This window comes from Gorilla gorilla, chromosome 1 (genome assembly GCF_029281585.2).
Source record: "Gorilla gorilla gorilla isolate KB3781 chromosome 1, NHGRI_mGorGor1-v2.1_pri, whole genome shotgun sequence".
Taxonomy (NCBI): Eukaryota; Metazoa; Chordata; class Mammalia; order Primates; family Hominidae; genus Gorilla; species Gorilla gorilla.
Genome location: NC_073224.2, coordinates 73,881,197 through 73,897,400, shown reverse-complemented (window position 1 = coordinate 73,897,400; position 16,204 = coordinate 73,881,197). Strand labels below are relative to the sequence as shown.

The following is a 16,204-nucleotide window of genomic DNA, read 5'->3' as shown; positions in this document are numbered from 1 at the left end:
ATGGAAGTGTATAGATAAATGTTTGATTGAATGTTATACACAGAGGATACCCCAACTGGCTCTGGGAACATGTATAAAAGACACCTCACCCTCCTTCAAGGTCTAAGAGAGGGAAACACTGAGTTTGATTAGGAAAATAAGGTTATTGCTACTGGAACTTTTTGGCATTTGTGAAGAATCAGACTAGAGGGGTATTAAAGTAGTTTTGAACTATGAATTAGCAAATGAATTTGGGTCTGCTCCATTGTGAAAGTTGATAGTACTTAACCTGACTGGATTGTCCCTGGCAGAATATTTTCTGGAAGACTGCATTCAGATGACCCACTTTGTTCCTCCACCAAAAGACAAGAAGAAGAAGGATAAGGATGATGATGGTGGTGAGGATGATGATGTAAGTGAATTTCATGAAGAATTTCCATTATGGGCAAATTGTCAATGCAGAGAAAAAAATGAGTTAATGTAACATGCAATGTATTAGCATTACAGCAAACTTTTCTTAAAAACTGACTGTAATGTCTGACTTTGGATTAATTGATGTATTTTACTGCAAAAAAATTCCAGGTTCAGTGACAAGCTGTTTTCTGTCACAAGTTAAATTATCTCTGGCGTAAAGATCAAAGGAAAAAGAAGAAAGAATGCGATGTTTAAAGGCCAGACACGGTTAGGGACAATGCTGTTGTACAAGGTTTTGCTACTCAAAGTTTTTCAGTAGGCTGCAGCATCTGGGAAACTGGTAGAAAGGCAGAATGCTGTGCCCCACCCTAGATCTACTGAGTCAGAATCTACAGTTTAACAAGATCCTCAGGTGATCTGTATATACAATAAAGTTTAAGAAACAGCAGCTATAGCTTTAGCTACAGGAGACTGGCGATGACATTATCAGGTGAACAGAGTATTAAATCAGGGAGCAATGAGGGATTTCCTAGGAGAAACAGGAAAGAAAAGACTTTGTAGTGCTTGAGAGTTGGACGACAATAGTATAAAAATGGATTATCTGGAAATACAGACTGAGACAGCCAGCAATGCAGAATTTGCTAGAAAACCTAAGATTATATCTTTTTAATCAAAAGATCTGAAGATGTAAATGAACAGCAGATTAGAAAATTTAGAAAAAGACCAATTGCAACAACTGTTTCTCAACTTGTTTTATCATTGATTCAAATGTAAACTTTTTGGAAAATACATTATTTCAATAATAGAAAGAAATATACTCAGTAGAAGGCTCCATGAGAGTTTTGAGTCAAATTTAAGTTTGTGTTTGAATTTTAGTCCTATCCTGTGAGAAATACTAATTAGTGGAAAAGTTCAGTATATTGATGTAAGCTCTACATTTTTGGAAATTAAATTTCTTCTGTATTCTATAGTGTGTGACTAGTCAACTAGAATAAATAATGACATTACAAGTAATTAGAGTCACTAGAAGAAATCTAGAAGACTTACCTCATGAGTAACTGAGACAATCCAAAAATATGTCTCCTTGTTTTTTACAGGCAAATTGCAACTTGATCTGTGGTGATGAATATGGTCCAGAAACAAGGTTGAGCATGTCTCAGTTGAATGAAAAGGAAACTCCTTTTGAACTTATCGAGGCTCTACTTAAGTACATTGAAACCCTTAATGTTCCTGGAGCTGTGTTGGTTTTTTTGCCTGGCTGGAATCTGATTTATACTATGCAGAAGCATTTGGAAATGAATCCACATTTTGGTATGAGTCTTTGAATTCTCACATATTTGAGAGTGAAAATGAATGTTTTTGCTAGTGCCTTAGCCAGTATGTGAAAACAAAATTTTGTGTTGTTTCTACTTTCGAATAAAAATATGTATAATGGAGAGCTGTTTGAAACCAGCTCCTGTTTTTAGTCCCTGATTGTTCTTTATTGTTATATAGGAAGCCATCGGTATCAGATTCTACCCCTGCATTCTCAGATTCCTCGAGAGGAACAGCGCAAAGTGTTTGATCCAGTACCAGTTGGAGTAACCAAGGTAAATATTAAACATTACAGTGATGGGATTGGAAGTGACATAGATACTAAACAAATGTTACAGGCTTTCAAAGAGCTACCCAAAAAATTGTAACCCATCTAAATTGAGGAAGAAAAAAGGAGTCTTCTCTTTCTGACCTTAGTAGATTGTTCATTAATTAGTTATTGGGTGATCTTTTTAGGACTTCTGTAATTTTCTTGTCGTTTGTTACATACATAAGCAAATCAGTCCTTTCAAGTAACTAATAAGAATATTTTCTGGAGTGTAATTTTTCTTTCTTTACAGGTTATTTTGTCCACAAATATTGCTGAAACAAGCATTACCATAAACGATGTTGTTTATGTCATTGACTCCTGCAAGTAAGTTACTGGGAAACCTATTTGTCTGCTCCAGTGTTACTAACTGGAAACTTCTTACCAGTTAACAGAATCAAAAACACCTTATTTTTAAACTCCTGTGTTCTTAAATCTCCAAAATTATTGTGCATCTATATAGCATTATAGGTAATTGATAATTAAGAGTAATTGTTTGTTGATTACTGCAAATCAGTTACGGTAGAAAGTGACAAAGCTTGAAACTGTAACTGATGATTACCTCTCATTGCTCTTGGCTGCTGGTGTCTCACTTATTTCCCATTGGGTGTTTCCATTGATCACTGCCATACTATAGCATGCTGTTTGATGAATAAAGATGACCAGTGTTTAGCACATGACAAATATCCTACCTTGAAGGACACTCCTTTAAGGATTAAAGGTCTTCATTTTGGTATGAGATGAGCCTGGAAAAATATACCAGGAGACATTCTGTGTAGATACAGGGATTACATGGTAATTGATAAATGGAAAGGACAAAAAAGTTGAAACTTGGTTATATCTGGCCAACTTGTACCCCGTGACTTCTCTTTATAATTCCTTAGTCTGTCCTGACAATGAAAACAATTTGCTGCCAACGTCCATTTTAGGAAATGATGAATAGCATTCTGTGCCAGTCCCAGTCATTTAGTGGCAGCCGTCTCTGTATGTAACATTGAAGGAATCTGAGGTTACTTGGGGGTTCAAATGGACCACACAGGCATCACTAGATATAGATATCCTAAAAGTTACACTAAACTTTGGAATAGAGATGACTTAAATAATTACTTTCTTTTATGTATGTGCCATATTCCATTTAAATGCTTTGCATTTGTTAATTTATTTAATGTTTACCAAAAAAACTATAAGGTGGATAATGGCATGCAAAGTTTGGCCAAGGCAGTTCAGCTGATAAGTGGCAGATGGATGTTACATTGCCTTTTAGTAGGTTGACAACTAGGAGTTTGCAGTCAGATTGCTGATTCTTACTTGTGCCATTCATGAATAGACATCACAAGTAGGTATGGCTTTAACTACATAGTGGAAAGCATTCACTACTTAGTGGATATATAATAGTTATTGATAATACACATGAGTCTTAGAATTAACCACTTTTTCCTATGTAGGCAGAAAGTGAAACTCTTCACTGCTCACAACAATATGACCAACTATGCTACCGTATGGGCATCAAAAACAAACCTTGAGCAACGGAAAGGGCGAGCTGGCCGAGTACGGCCTGGATTCTGCTTTCACCTGTGCAGCCGAGCTCGTTTTGAGAGGTAAGACCCATTCTTGACCTTTAGTAACGGATTTTTGTTCTGTTCTCTGTAGGGACAGATGTGTGCAGTTATGTAAACCTGCCAATATAAGCTGATCTAAGTCTTGCCAGCCATGTTGGAATCAGGTGTAAATGTTTCGTAAGAATCTTCATCACAAATCATTTACAGAGAATAAGCCAGATTTAGAAATACAGAGACCTAGATTTTAATATTATTTGTGCCTAATACATTGTATAACACTAAGTGGTTACTCCTTAGGCCTGCATTTCCCTCATTCTATAAAATATTAAGTTACTTAACCTCTCTTGTTTCCTCAGTTGTAAAAAGAATATGATAAATAATGCCTAACCCATAGGGTTGGTATAAGTATTTAATGATTTAATAATGTAAAATACTTTGAACAGTGTCTGGCACATCATGATTTCCCAATAAGTGTTTGCTGTTGTTAATTTATACAGGTCAGATATCTCTTTTAAAACTGAAATGCTTGGGACCAGAAGTGGTTTTGGATTTTTTTTCTTGGTAATATTTGCATTGTATTTACCAGTTGGGCATCCCTAATCTGAAAATATGAAATCCAAAACGCTCTAATGAGCATTTCCTTTAAGTGTCATGTCAGAAGTCAAAAAGTTTTGGATTTTAAAGTTACATCTATAAGAGCCTTTCTAGTGGCACTAAAATTATATGAACTAGGAAGGTGGGGAGGTTGTAGAGAAATGTTAGTATGAGTTATCATCCTACAAAAAGTCTTGTTGTCGTTTTTAATCCATGTTTGTCAACAGGCAAGGCCTGAAGAGACCATGGGTGGAGCTAATAACATTCGCGATTTTGGATAATTTTTTCATTTTTCTTCTTAGCCTAAAAGGCTATCAAGCTGTGAGGATAAGTCAGAAACCACTATGCAACCAGATTAAATTTTGTCAACAGTGTGTATAGTGAATGATAAAAGGTCCGATGGTAATTGTAAAATAAAAGGATGAGGAAAAGGCAGCTCTGTATCCCTGATTACCTTGCTGCAAAAAGTTTATTAACATCTGTGTATACACAAGGAGGATGGTTATTTTATGCTTATTTTCTCTTAGACTTGAAACCCACATGACACCAGAGATGTTCCGAACACCATTGCATGAAATTGCTCTTAGCATAAAACTTCTGCGTCTAGGAGGAATTGGCCAATTTCTGGCCAAAGCAATTGAACCTCCCCCTTTGGATGCTGTGATTGAAGCAGAACACACTCTTAGAGGTACTTACAAATACAAACCTACTTGACACAGATATTAATCGTACCATCTGTCTTGTTCTGGCAGATAACACTTACAAATGAATCAAGATGAAGATGTAGTCAACAGGGCTGTGATAATAATAGTAAGGCCTCCAGTCTTACCTTAGATAGTTAGTATAGTCACTGTTCTAATGAGCAATGAGAAGGAAGAAAGGGACAATGTGAGTCTTACTTTAAAAAAGAAAAGAAAACTTTAAAAGGCATCTCTTAACTATGTACTAAAGATCAGAACATAACTTACTCATGATACCCACAGTATTTCATATGAATCTCTTAGAACTTTTTTGGTTTTTTGTGACGGAATCTCGCTCCATTGCCCAGGCTGGAGTGCAGTGGCGTGATCTCAGCTCACTGCAACCTCCACCTCCCAGGTTCAAGCCATTCTTCTGCCTCAGCCTCCCGAGTAGCTGAGACTACAGGCATACACCACCACACCCGGCTAATTTTTATATTTTACTAAGACAGGGTTTCACCATGTTGGCCAGGCTCTTCTGAAACTCCCGACCTCAAGTGATCCACTCACCTCATCCTCCCAAAGTGCTGGGATTACAGGCAGGAGCCACTGTGTCCAGCCTGGAACATTTATGTTTTCTTGCTAAACTTGTTAGAGGTACAGTGAAGATTAAGGGCATTGGAGCTAGATCTGAATTTGAATTTTGAATCTAGCATTTATCTACTATGTAACTTCAGAATTTTCTCTAGATTTTATTTTTTTTAAAACATTAACAGCTGGGTGTCAGACTTCTTATGGCATGTAGAAACTTACGCTGCTATTATAGTTAATACTGTATTTATAGACTTCATATGAATTGTATTTGTTTTTATAACCTACAGGATTTAGTTGTAGTACCTTCTTTATGTTGGGTGCTCCAGATTTTGATTTTGTTCTATTTTTGAGTACAGAGAATTGTTGGCTATAGACATGGTATTAGCAATTGGCTTGACAAAAGAGGAACTCTAAACTGTCTTAACCTTAATTTAGAGTAATGTTTTATCTGCCTAAAATTAGTGTTCATTTGTTTCTGCTCACAAAGAACTATCTCCCCACAGAGCTTGATGCATTAGATGCCAATGATGAGTTGACTCCTTTGGGACGAATCCTGGCTAAACTCCCCATTGAGCCTCGTTTTGGCAAAATGATGATAATGGGGTGTATTTTCTAGTAAGTGCTTTGTTTTATTTCTCTTCGTTAAGTGGCAGAATAATTTCAGAATCTTCTCCTCCCTGTAAAAGCAGTATTGGCTCAGATAGACGAAAAAAAATCCTAAATGTTCTTCAGGGAAGTAACATACCTAGATATTGAGAGCAGTGTAACACTAAAAAAATGAACAGTTCCAGTAGATGGATATCTGGGCCCAACATGGGGAAAAGGGCACTGATTTCTCAAAAGTTAAAAGCAAGCAGGCCAGGCAATGTGGCTCACACCTTGAATCCTAGCACTTTGGGAGGCCAGGGTGGGAGGGTCCCTTGTTATTAATAGTTGGTCTTGAAAGAGCAGTGTCAGGAAAAGAGGTTTATTTTATCAGAAAATGTTGAAGATTAAGAGATTTGGTATGATGGGGAAGAGAGAATATAAAAGGAAAAATATACTTGGTCATAATTTATGATAAATATGTGGCCATTAGAGCATCAGAGCATTTTTTTCTTTCTGATTCTGAAGAGAGCAGCTATAAAGTTCTTTGTTAAGCCAATTTCATTGCAAATAAAAGTAGAATCATAGCCATAAAGACTGCAACCCACAGTCGACAGTCCTACCTGAGCTGCTGGCAACAACATTGTGATCTAGTCTGGATTTAACTGTCTTTGTGTATTTCAGCGTGGGAGATGCTATCTGTACCATTGCTGCTGCTACCTGCTTTCCAGAGCCTTTCATCAATGAAGGAAAGCGGCTGGGCTATATCCATCGAAATTTTGCTGGAAACAGATTTTCTGATCACGTAGCCCTTTTATCAGTATTCCAAGCCTGGGATGATGCTAGGTATGAGTAAGATTTGGGTGAGCTGTCTGTAGTTTCTCATTTGTATTTAGTTCTCTGGTCTTAGAGAATGATTTCTCATGCCAATTTATTTTAGAATGGGTGGAGAAGAAGCAGAGATACGTTTTTGTGAGCACAAAAGACTTAATATGGCTACACTAAGAATGACCTGGGAAGCCAAAGTTCAGCTCAAAGAGATTTTGATTAATTCTGGGTTTCCAGAAGGTAAGACTTCTTCAATTCTTAAGATATCTTTAAAGTGACATTTACATAGTACATGCAAATTGACAGCAAAATGTATTTTAGTTTCAAATTTTAGACCCTATGATTTTTATATATTCCCGACTATTTCTTAGTTCTCGTGAACACTGGTCTAGTTCCCAGAATGAGTACTTTGCTGATAACCTTATAGTGGTTTGCAAAGTAATTTATTAGTATTTAGACTTGAAGTAAATTCTACCACATTAAATTTTAAATGACTTTAATTTATATTTTCGGTGTACAGATGATTAAAGGCCTTTATGACATCTAACATAGAAAAAAACCAACCCAGGTTTCTTGATGAGCTGTAGTACTTTTCTTTTCCAACTAGGTTAAAATATAGAATTATTTCCTAAAACATTGAGAACTGGAATGCATAACCAGAAATAAGACTGTTGAGAGACAGAAGGTAGTTGGGCAAGATGGTAAATTTTTAAAGGCTGTGATTGGAATAACTAAAAAAAGTAGTGAGTGGTTCTCTTCTGTCATAAGCCAGCCAAAATTTTAGTTTTTCCTCAAAATTATAAGAAAGGGAAAACTTCATGTGCTAGAATCTTGAGATGCATTTTACAGGTAATGAAACAGGCACCAAGGTATAAATTGTCTTTAATTCATCCAATTAGGAGGCTATAAGACTAGAACTCGTTTGTCTAGAACAAAATATGTCTGTGCTTTCAGCGGTTGACTGTCATGCTTTCCAGTCAGTAACTAAGTACTCAAAGTGTAGACTGGGTAAAAACATCAGCCTTCATTCCAGTAGGTGTCCTCTTAGATTATCTCCATCTTCTCTACAACTAACAGCTATTTAAGAGTAGCAGATAAATACTTTGTGGTCCTATCAGTCAAGCTCTTATTCTCAGAGTAGATAGTTGATTGGGGGACTTTAAAAAGTAATCACCCCGGCCGGGCGCAGTGGCTCACACCTGTAATCCCAGCGCTTTGGGAGGCCGAGTCAGGTGGATCACGAGGTCAGGAGATCGAGACCATCCTGGCTAACACGGTGAAACCCGTCTCTACTAAAACTACAGAAAATTAGCCGGGCGTGGTGGCAGGCACCTGTAGTCCCAGCTACTCGGGAGGCTGAGGCAGGAGAGTGGCATGAACCCGGGAGGCAGAGCTTGCAGTGAGCAGAGATGGCGCCACTGCACTCCAGCCTGGGCGACAGAGCGAGACTCGTCTCAAAAAAAAAAAAAAAGTAATCACCCCAAGCTTATTTATGGTTGAGTCTATAAGAGAATAGAGACGTTTTCGTTTTCTTATTGTGGAAACTCAGTAACATTACTCCTTGAACTTAATCTGGGTGTAAGGATTCTGAGAAGAGAAAGTTTTACAGACAGGTTATGTGAAAAGAGTGAGGAAGAGTCAGTTCTCTGAATTATCTTAAATAGTTTGCATGTAATGTGAAGATCAGCCAGTTAACTGATTTTTGTTTTCACTGTGCTCCTCTTAACAGATTGTTTGTTGACACAAGTGTTTACTAACACTGGACCAGATAATAATTTGGATGTTGTTATCTCCCTCCTGGCCTTTGGTGTGTACCCCAATGTATGCTATCATAAGGAAAAGAGGAAGATTCTCACCACTGAAGGGCGTAATGCACTTATCCACAAATCATCTGTTAATTGTCCTTTTAGTAGCCAAGACATGAAGTACCCATCTCCCTTCTTTGTATTTGGTGAAAAGGTAAGTAAAGACTAGAAAAGTTTACATTGAAAGTTGAAATTGTCTTTACAATCATTAGGAACATGAATTTTGATTTTCAAAGCACAGTATATAGCGGTATTTGGAAGTTGGAATGTCAACCATTTTGTATTGTCTCTTTCTCCATTTGCAGATTCGAACTCGAGCCATCTCTGCTAAAGGCATGACTTTAGTCACCCCCCTGCAGTTGCTTCTCTTTGCCTCCAAGAAAGTCCAATCTGATGGGCAGATTGTGCTTGTAGATGACTGGTATGGATTTTCAGATGTGAACTCCAAACTGAATTCTTAGAATTACAATATGATGGAATTCAGCTGCTAATCTAACTTAATTATATACTAATTATATCTAACTTAATTATATACTAATTATATCTAACTTAATTATATACTAATTATATCTAACTTAATTATATACTATATACTTAATCTTAAATTGATACCAGTAGAAGCAAATGCATTAGGAATTTGAGCCATGTCTACCACTAGGCACACCACCACTATGGAATCAGATTAAGTGAAGCTTGAGTACCCTTTCACATACTCTGTATATTGATTCAAAACTAGTGGTAAGCACTGGGCAAAAATGGAATAGAGCTTAATGGACAGCCAGTAGGCTCAGCCATCATATTCTTGAAAACCTAGAAAATGCCAGCATTCTGGGTCTCTTAAATTCATTATTTTAAAGTCTGGATGATCTGGCTGGGTGCGGCACATCACTTGGGCTCAGGAAGTTCAAGATCAGCCTGGACAACATGGTGAAACCTGTCTCTACGAAAAATCCAAAAAAATTAGCCCCGTGTGGTAGTGCACACCTGTAGTCCCAGCTATTCTGGAGGCTGAGGCAGGAGAATCACTTGAACCTGGGAGTTGGAGGTTGCAATGAGCTATCACGCCACTGCACTCCAGCCAGGGCAACAGAGCAAGACTCTGTCTCAAAAAAAAAGTCTGAATGATCCATATTGCTGGACTTTGTTTTTTGTTTATTATATATTGCATATATTTTTATTATATTTTATTTGGCTTGATAGACTTTTTGGCTTAAGACTCCTGCTTATAGCTAGCAGTGAATTTTAAGAAGCTAGTGCTGATTATAACTACTCTTCGTATCTGTGTTTGCCTAAGTTTGGGGCCATTATAAGTAGTTTTTTTTTTAATATTAATGCTTAAGAAGTTAAATTTATTCTATAATGTGCCATGTGTGAAGTTGAGAGATAATGGTCTTTTTCTACATATACTCCCTCTCTTATTTTTAATGTATTTCACCACTTTAGGATTAAACTGCAAATATCTCATGAAGCTGCTGCCTGTATCACTGGTCTCCGGGCAGCCATGGAGGCTTTGGTTGTCGAAGTAACCAAACAACCTGCTATCATCAGCCAGTTGGACCCCGTAAATGAACGTATGCTGAACATGATCCGTCAGATCTCTAGACCCTCAGCTGCTGGTATCAACCTTATGATTGGCAGTACACGGTGAGTACCATATTAACTTCTTACTGAACCAAGTAGAGGGGAGAGATCTTATGTAGGCCTAGAATTCGTAAAGTTAGTGATAGAAGCCCTATTACTTAAGTAAAATTCTAGATATAGATAGAGCTATAGATAGTGAGTTTGATGTTCTGAGTTTGATGTTCTGAGTTCTAACATACTCAGAACAAAGAATGTCATTTACTTTTTTGTTAGTAATCGGTCTACTGCCTCAGTGCATGTTGGTAGTGTTAGAAGAGGATCTTACACATACACATACATAGTTCAGAGTGGGTCACATGACAGGGAAGTGACACAGCCCAGATAGCCCTTTTTCCATGGTACTGTTTTGGCATCTCTAAAGAAAAATATTGATGAGATGTTAAATTGCTTCTTTATCAAATGTATATGTGTTTTTGTTTATCTTAAACAACTAGAGCATGGATATCTTAAAGAAATGAGAAATTTATCTTAATTCTTAAAATTTTTATTTGCTTCAGGTTTTAAAATTTTTTCTTTGCCCACTAATTTTTATTTACAAATACTTGATACTTACCAAAAAGGCAGAAGAGTGATACAATGTATAGCCATATAGTCTTTATTTAGGTTCACTAATTTTCAGCATTTTGTATTTGCTTAATATTTGTGATGAAGTAGCAGGCATTACCACATTTTACGTCAATACACTTCATGTCTTTTAAGAACATGGCCACAATACCACAATCACACCCCAAAACCTTAAGTGTTTTAGTAATACTGTAATATACTAATGTACTAAAATTCTTCCAGTTATCCAAAAATGACCTCTAATTCCTCATCAAAAATGATGTATTGGCATTTGATCTATCTGTAAGATGGGTAGATTGTTATCCTCATCCTCTTTAATATAAACAAGGAAACCAGGCACAGATAAGACCCAAGGTCATACAGCTAATAACTGATAGAACCAGGTTCAAACCCAGACATGGCTCCTGAAACAGTGCTCTTACTATGCTATTCTGTGGCCCTCCTAGGTGGTTAAATGCGTAGAATAATTCAATAACCGTCATAGGCAGATAACAAATGAAGTATTCATGGGTGTTTAGGAGAAGAGAGATTATTTTTGGTAGGAGGGCTGGTAAGCAAGGAGCCTCTGTGTATATAATCTGTTTCTATGAAGGATAACAGTCCGGAAACTAGAAAGAAAGGGATATATGCAAGAGAGTTTAGGATGTATGAATATGTGGTGGCTGAAATTACAGTAGTGGATAGAATTGCAATGGGGAGATGTGACTGGATTAGACAGATTTGTGGTAGAATCAATAGGAATTGGTGATGGACTAAAATGGAATAGTGTAGTGAAAGAAGGAAGACAGATTACAGTCATTTATTTTTTATTTTATTTTATTTTTATTTTATTTATTTATTTTTTTTTTTTGAGAGGCGGTTTTGCTCTGTTGCCCAGGCTGGAGTGCAGTGGCGCCATCTTGGCTCACTGCAACCTCTGCCTTCTGGGTTCAAGCGATCCTCCTGCCTCAGCCCCCCGAGCAGCTGGGATTACAGGCACACACTGCCACGCCCAGCTAATTTTTGTATTTTTAGTAGAAACAGGGTTTTGCCATGTTGCCCAGGCTAGTCTCTAACTCCTGACGTCAGGTGATCCACCCACCTCAGCCTCCCAAAGTGCTGGGATTACAAACCTGAACCACTGCACCCAGCCACACAGCCATATTTCTGACTTAGCTGCTGAATTGGTAGTGTTATTCTCGAAGAAAAGCTGCACAGGAGTAATAAGCAGATTGGGGATATGTTTAATTGAAGTTGTTGACAGTCCATCTTGATTTCTGCAATTTTTTATTAGCTTTATTTTCCTTATTTGCCGCATGAAACAGATGTAGGTATTACCAAGGATATTTTTCAAAATCATATTTCAGAATTATTGCAGGAAAACATCTGGTGATAAAGACCAAATAGTTTATTGGCAGCTCCAGGAACCCTCTCCTAATGCTTGCCTTCTTGGAACACTTATGTTATTGAACTGAGTAAGAGGACTGTCTTAAAGTTCTAATGACATACTGCCAAAATTCAAAACCTTTGAGATTGAACCAGAAAGAACTTCAGAAAAACAGATGGATACAATTGATGACTGTTTTAGAATAGCAGATCAATTTTATTTCAATTTCTATTTGTGCATTTGGCTTCATTCCCTTTATGTATTAAATTTTCAAATATAACTAAATGTGTACATTTGGTGAGTCGTTGGGAAATAATAAGAATGCTTTGCTAAAGTGATGGTTTTGTGCTTTTCCTAGGTATGGAGATGGTCCACGTCCTCCCAAGATGGCCCGATACGACAATGGAAGCGGATATAGAAGGGGAGGTTCTAGTTACAGTGGTGGAGGCTATGGCGGTGGCTATAGCAGTGGAGGCTATGGTAGCGGAGGCTATGGTGGCAGCGCCAACTCCTTTCGGGCAGGATATGGTGCAGGTGTTGGTGGAGGCTATAGAGGAGTTTCCCGAGGTGGCTTTAGAGGCAACTCTGGAGGAGACTACAGAGGGCCTAGTGGAGGCTACAGAGGATCTGGGGGATTCCAGCGAGGAGGTGGTAGGGGGGCCTATGGAACTGGCTACTTTGGACAGGGAAGAGGAGGTGGCGGCTATTAAAACTTGGTTATGTCAGTTCCTGTGTGTAGACAGTAAGGAAAAAAAGGCATGCTATGTGTTACGTGTTTTTTCCAGTATGTTTATTTGCCACCAAAAAGTAAATGCATTTTCACCCATTCTGTGGTTCATTGTAGTTTAAGGAAACCAAGCATATAGATGCATTAGTGATTTTGTTTATATTATGTAAAATATAACGATCTCTTAAAAATACCACAGTTTGTATTTTTTCTTTAAGGAGTAAAGATTTGCCTTTAAATAACTTGGTATTTTCCTGGCTTTCGTTTAATACAATAGAAAATAAAGTATTACACCAAATACTTGCCATGTAGTTTGTTTGTTGACCTCATATGTTAGAAAATTTTACAATGCCAGTTACATCTGTTCATTTTAAATGTCAGAGAAGTTGTACCCTGTTTCAAAAGTATACTGATACTACTTGTAATAGAATAAATCATCTTGGAATTGAATTGTTACCTTTTGAAGTAAATACTGGCAAGTGCACAAGCCACATAAACCTGAATAAAACTTTTGACCTAGGGTTGAACATTTGGCTTCCTCCCATATTCTGTCTTTGAATAAGACCAAGGCCAGCATTTTCTTTTCTAAGTTAGTTTCCATGATGACAATTAAAAGCAATATAATCAATCCATAGAACTCTTGAATAAAAGGTAAATGAAGCTTCACTGATGTGACACATTTACCTACCTTACTGTGTTGCAAAATGTTTTTGTTAAGCTACTTTGTTTTAATAGAGATATTCATACATTTATAGCACATTACAGTTTCCAGTGAATTTTCACATTTCTCATTTGAGCAAGATACAGTGGAGTGGGCAAAGGTACTGGATTACACAGAACTGGGTTTGTCTTAATTCTGTTCTCAACCATGTGGATGATCTTGGGCATATTTTTGTCTTGGTTTCCTTTTCAAAGTCCTTTATCCTGCATACATGTTTTAGATCACCTTCAGCAATTATTGTTAAGCTGATGGCACCTATTTGCAGACTCACAAGTCTGTCTCCAACCGAGATTTCCTTTCTGAGCCATGTAAACAACTGCACACTGAACATGCGTCTCTGCTTAAATATCCCACAGAAAAAAATCTCAGTGCCTTTCAAACTGACCTTCCCCTCCCAGCCTACCCTATGTCCTGACAGTACTATGTTGTCTGCTCTGCTCTTTGGAGTTTCAGCTGCTTAATTGCTTAAGCCACCACCTCTAGTCAGCTCAAAATATCTTTCAATATACTTTTATAGATAAGTTGCCTCTGTTCTATTCAGTCTTAGTTTGGACATACAGTGCCACAGCAACTTTTAACTGATCCTGCCTACAGGCCTGCCTCAATCTGATCTCCACTACAGCTACAGTAAACATTCCCAAACAAATCTAGTTTCATACCCCCTCTCCTGACTTAAACTAATGGTTCTTAACTGCCGTCAGGGTAGAGGCTAAACTCCCTTCTTAGCCACTCACTGAGGCTCTACCTTCATTTCTGCTGTACAGCTGTAGCTAGCCAAACTGAACTAGCACCATCGATGGATCATGAGCTTTCTCTCCCTTTGCAAGTTGTGAAAACTCCCATAAAAGGTATAAAATCAGTAATGGTTCATTTGAATGGTACTCATCCCTCCAACAAATTCAATTAGAAATGTAAATTGATAAATGGCCAAAAATTGTCAAAGTGCATTCTCTGAAGGTTGAAAGAAGCACTAAGGCACAGTTCTGACGTTACCATGTTCAGGTGAAGACCTGAGGAGCTCCATGTGTAGCTCCCCGCTGTCTTGTGCCCCACATATTCCAGCTGTCCTCCCTAAACTCCAGTTTGTCTCTTAACTGCAGTGCTCTGCTTGGTACTTTCTCCCTCTGCCATGACCCAGAAAGTGCTTTCACATAGCCATGGACTTGTCTCATTTGTTTTCCTTATTGGGGATCACAGTTCTGCATTGCCTGTTACCTAATGTCTGGAAGCAGCTGTTTCACTAGTTGCTTACATGAAAGGAAAAGTTCAGTGCCATTTGTACTTGTCATAGCTGTAAGTGGGAATCCAGTTACCAAAGAATCCATTATAAGGTCCAGAAATCATTCCTTTTCTTAGATGAGACTTGAAAGAGCAGAAGGCTACAGAGTATTTTGTGACATTAATACCTTGAGACATCAACCACTGTTTAATTTCTTTTCTGAGGCAGGGTCACCCAGGCTGGAGTGTAGTGGCACAATCTCAGCTCACTTGCAACCTCTACCTCCCAGGTTCAAACAATCTTCCCACCTCAGTCTCCTAAGCAGTGGATAGCTGGGACCACAGGCCCCTGCCACCACCACACCCAGCTAATTTTTGTATTTTTTGTAGAAACGGGTTTTCACCTGCCCAGGCTGATCTTGAACTCTTGACCTCAGGCAATTCACCTGCCTCGGCCTCCCAAAGTGCTGGGATTACAGGCATGAGCCACCACAGCCCGCCTTCATTTCCTTTCTTAGCTATCTCTACATTTTGCTTAGAACAAAGACAATAGTTAAAGAATGTCACAGCAAGTGTGCAATGACTGAAAGTTCTTCCAAAATGAGAGCTTGAATACACACTGTTCCCATTCAGGAAATGGGAGAGAATTCGAGGAAAAAATAATGTAGAAAGGTTTCTGCTTACCACCCCTTCTCAGCACATATATGCCGGGGTTTGGGGTAATAAGAGTTGGCAGTGACGAGAAGTTTTAACACCTTGCAACGTATAGGACATCCCTGCCTAAAGAAAAAATGCTGCTCCCTCTCCTTCTCCCTCTCCTTCTCCCTCTCCCTCTCCCTCTCCCTCTCTTTCCACGGTCTCGCTCTGATGCCGAGCCGAAGCTGGATGGTACTGCTGCCATCTCAGCTCACTGCAACCTCCCTGCCTGATTCTCCTGCCTCAGCCTGCTGAGTGCCTGCGATTGCAGGCGCGCGCCGCCACGCCTGACTGGTTTTCGTATTTTTTTGGTGGAGACGGGGTTTTGCTGTGTCGGCCGGGCTGGTCTCCAGCTCCTAACCGCGAGTGATCTGCCAGCCTCGGCCTCCCGAGGTGCCGAGATTGCAGACGGAGTCTCGTTAACTCAGTGCTCAATGGCGCCCAGGCTGGAGTGCAGTGGCGTGATCTCGGCTCGCTACAACCACCTCCCAGCCGCCTGCCTTGGCCTCCCAAAGTGCCGAGATTGCAGCATCTGCCCGGCCGCCCCCCCGTCTGGGAAGCAAGGAGCGTCTCCGCCTGGCCGCCCATCGTCTGGGATGTGAGGAGCCCCTC

The 16,204-nt window shown here is 38.8% G+C and overlaps 1 protein-coding gene across 3 annotated transcripts in view; it reads left to right on the top strand.

Annotated features, from left to right (window-relative positions):
• DHX9 (DExH-box helicase 9) overlaps positions 1–13,255 on the top strand; it is a 48,864-nt gene extending 35,609 nt beyond the window's left edge. For all 3 annotated transcript variants that reach the window (XM_031012699.3, XM_055367114.2, XM_055367121.1), the window contains 13 exons: positions 291–391; positions 1,491–1,704; positions 1,888–1,982; positions 2,268–2,341; positions 3,460–3,612; positions 4,695–4,855; positions 5,945–6,056; positions 6,711–6,872; positions 6,967–7,094; positions 8,584–8,813; positions 8,965–9,080; positions 10,103–10,303; positions 12,589–13,255. In XM_031012699.3, the coding sequence (XP_030868559.1) occupies positions 291–391; positions 1,491–1,704; positions 1,888–1,982; positions 2,268–2,341; positions 3,460–3,612; positions 4,695–4,855; positions 5,945–6,056; positions 6,711–6,872; positions 6,967–7,094; positions 8,584–8,813; positions 8,965–9,080; positions 10,103–10,303; positions 12,589–12,940 (2,099 nt within the window). In that variant the 3' untranslated portion in view covers positions 12,941–13,255. The remainder of the gene's footprint in view (positions 1–290; positions 392–1,490; positions 1,705–1,887; positions 1,983–2,267; positions 2,342–3,459; positions 3,613–4,694; positions 4,856–5,944; positions 6,057–6,710; positions 6,873–6,966; positions 7,095–8,583; positions 8,814–8,964; positions 9,081–10,102; positions 10,304–12,588) is intronic.
• The last annotated feature ends 2,949 nt before the right edge of the window (positions 13,256–16,204 follow it).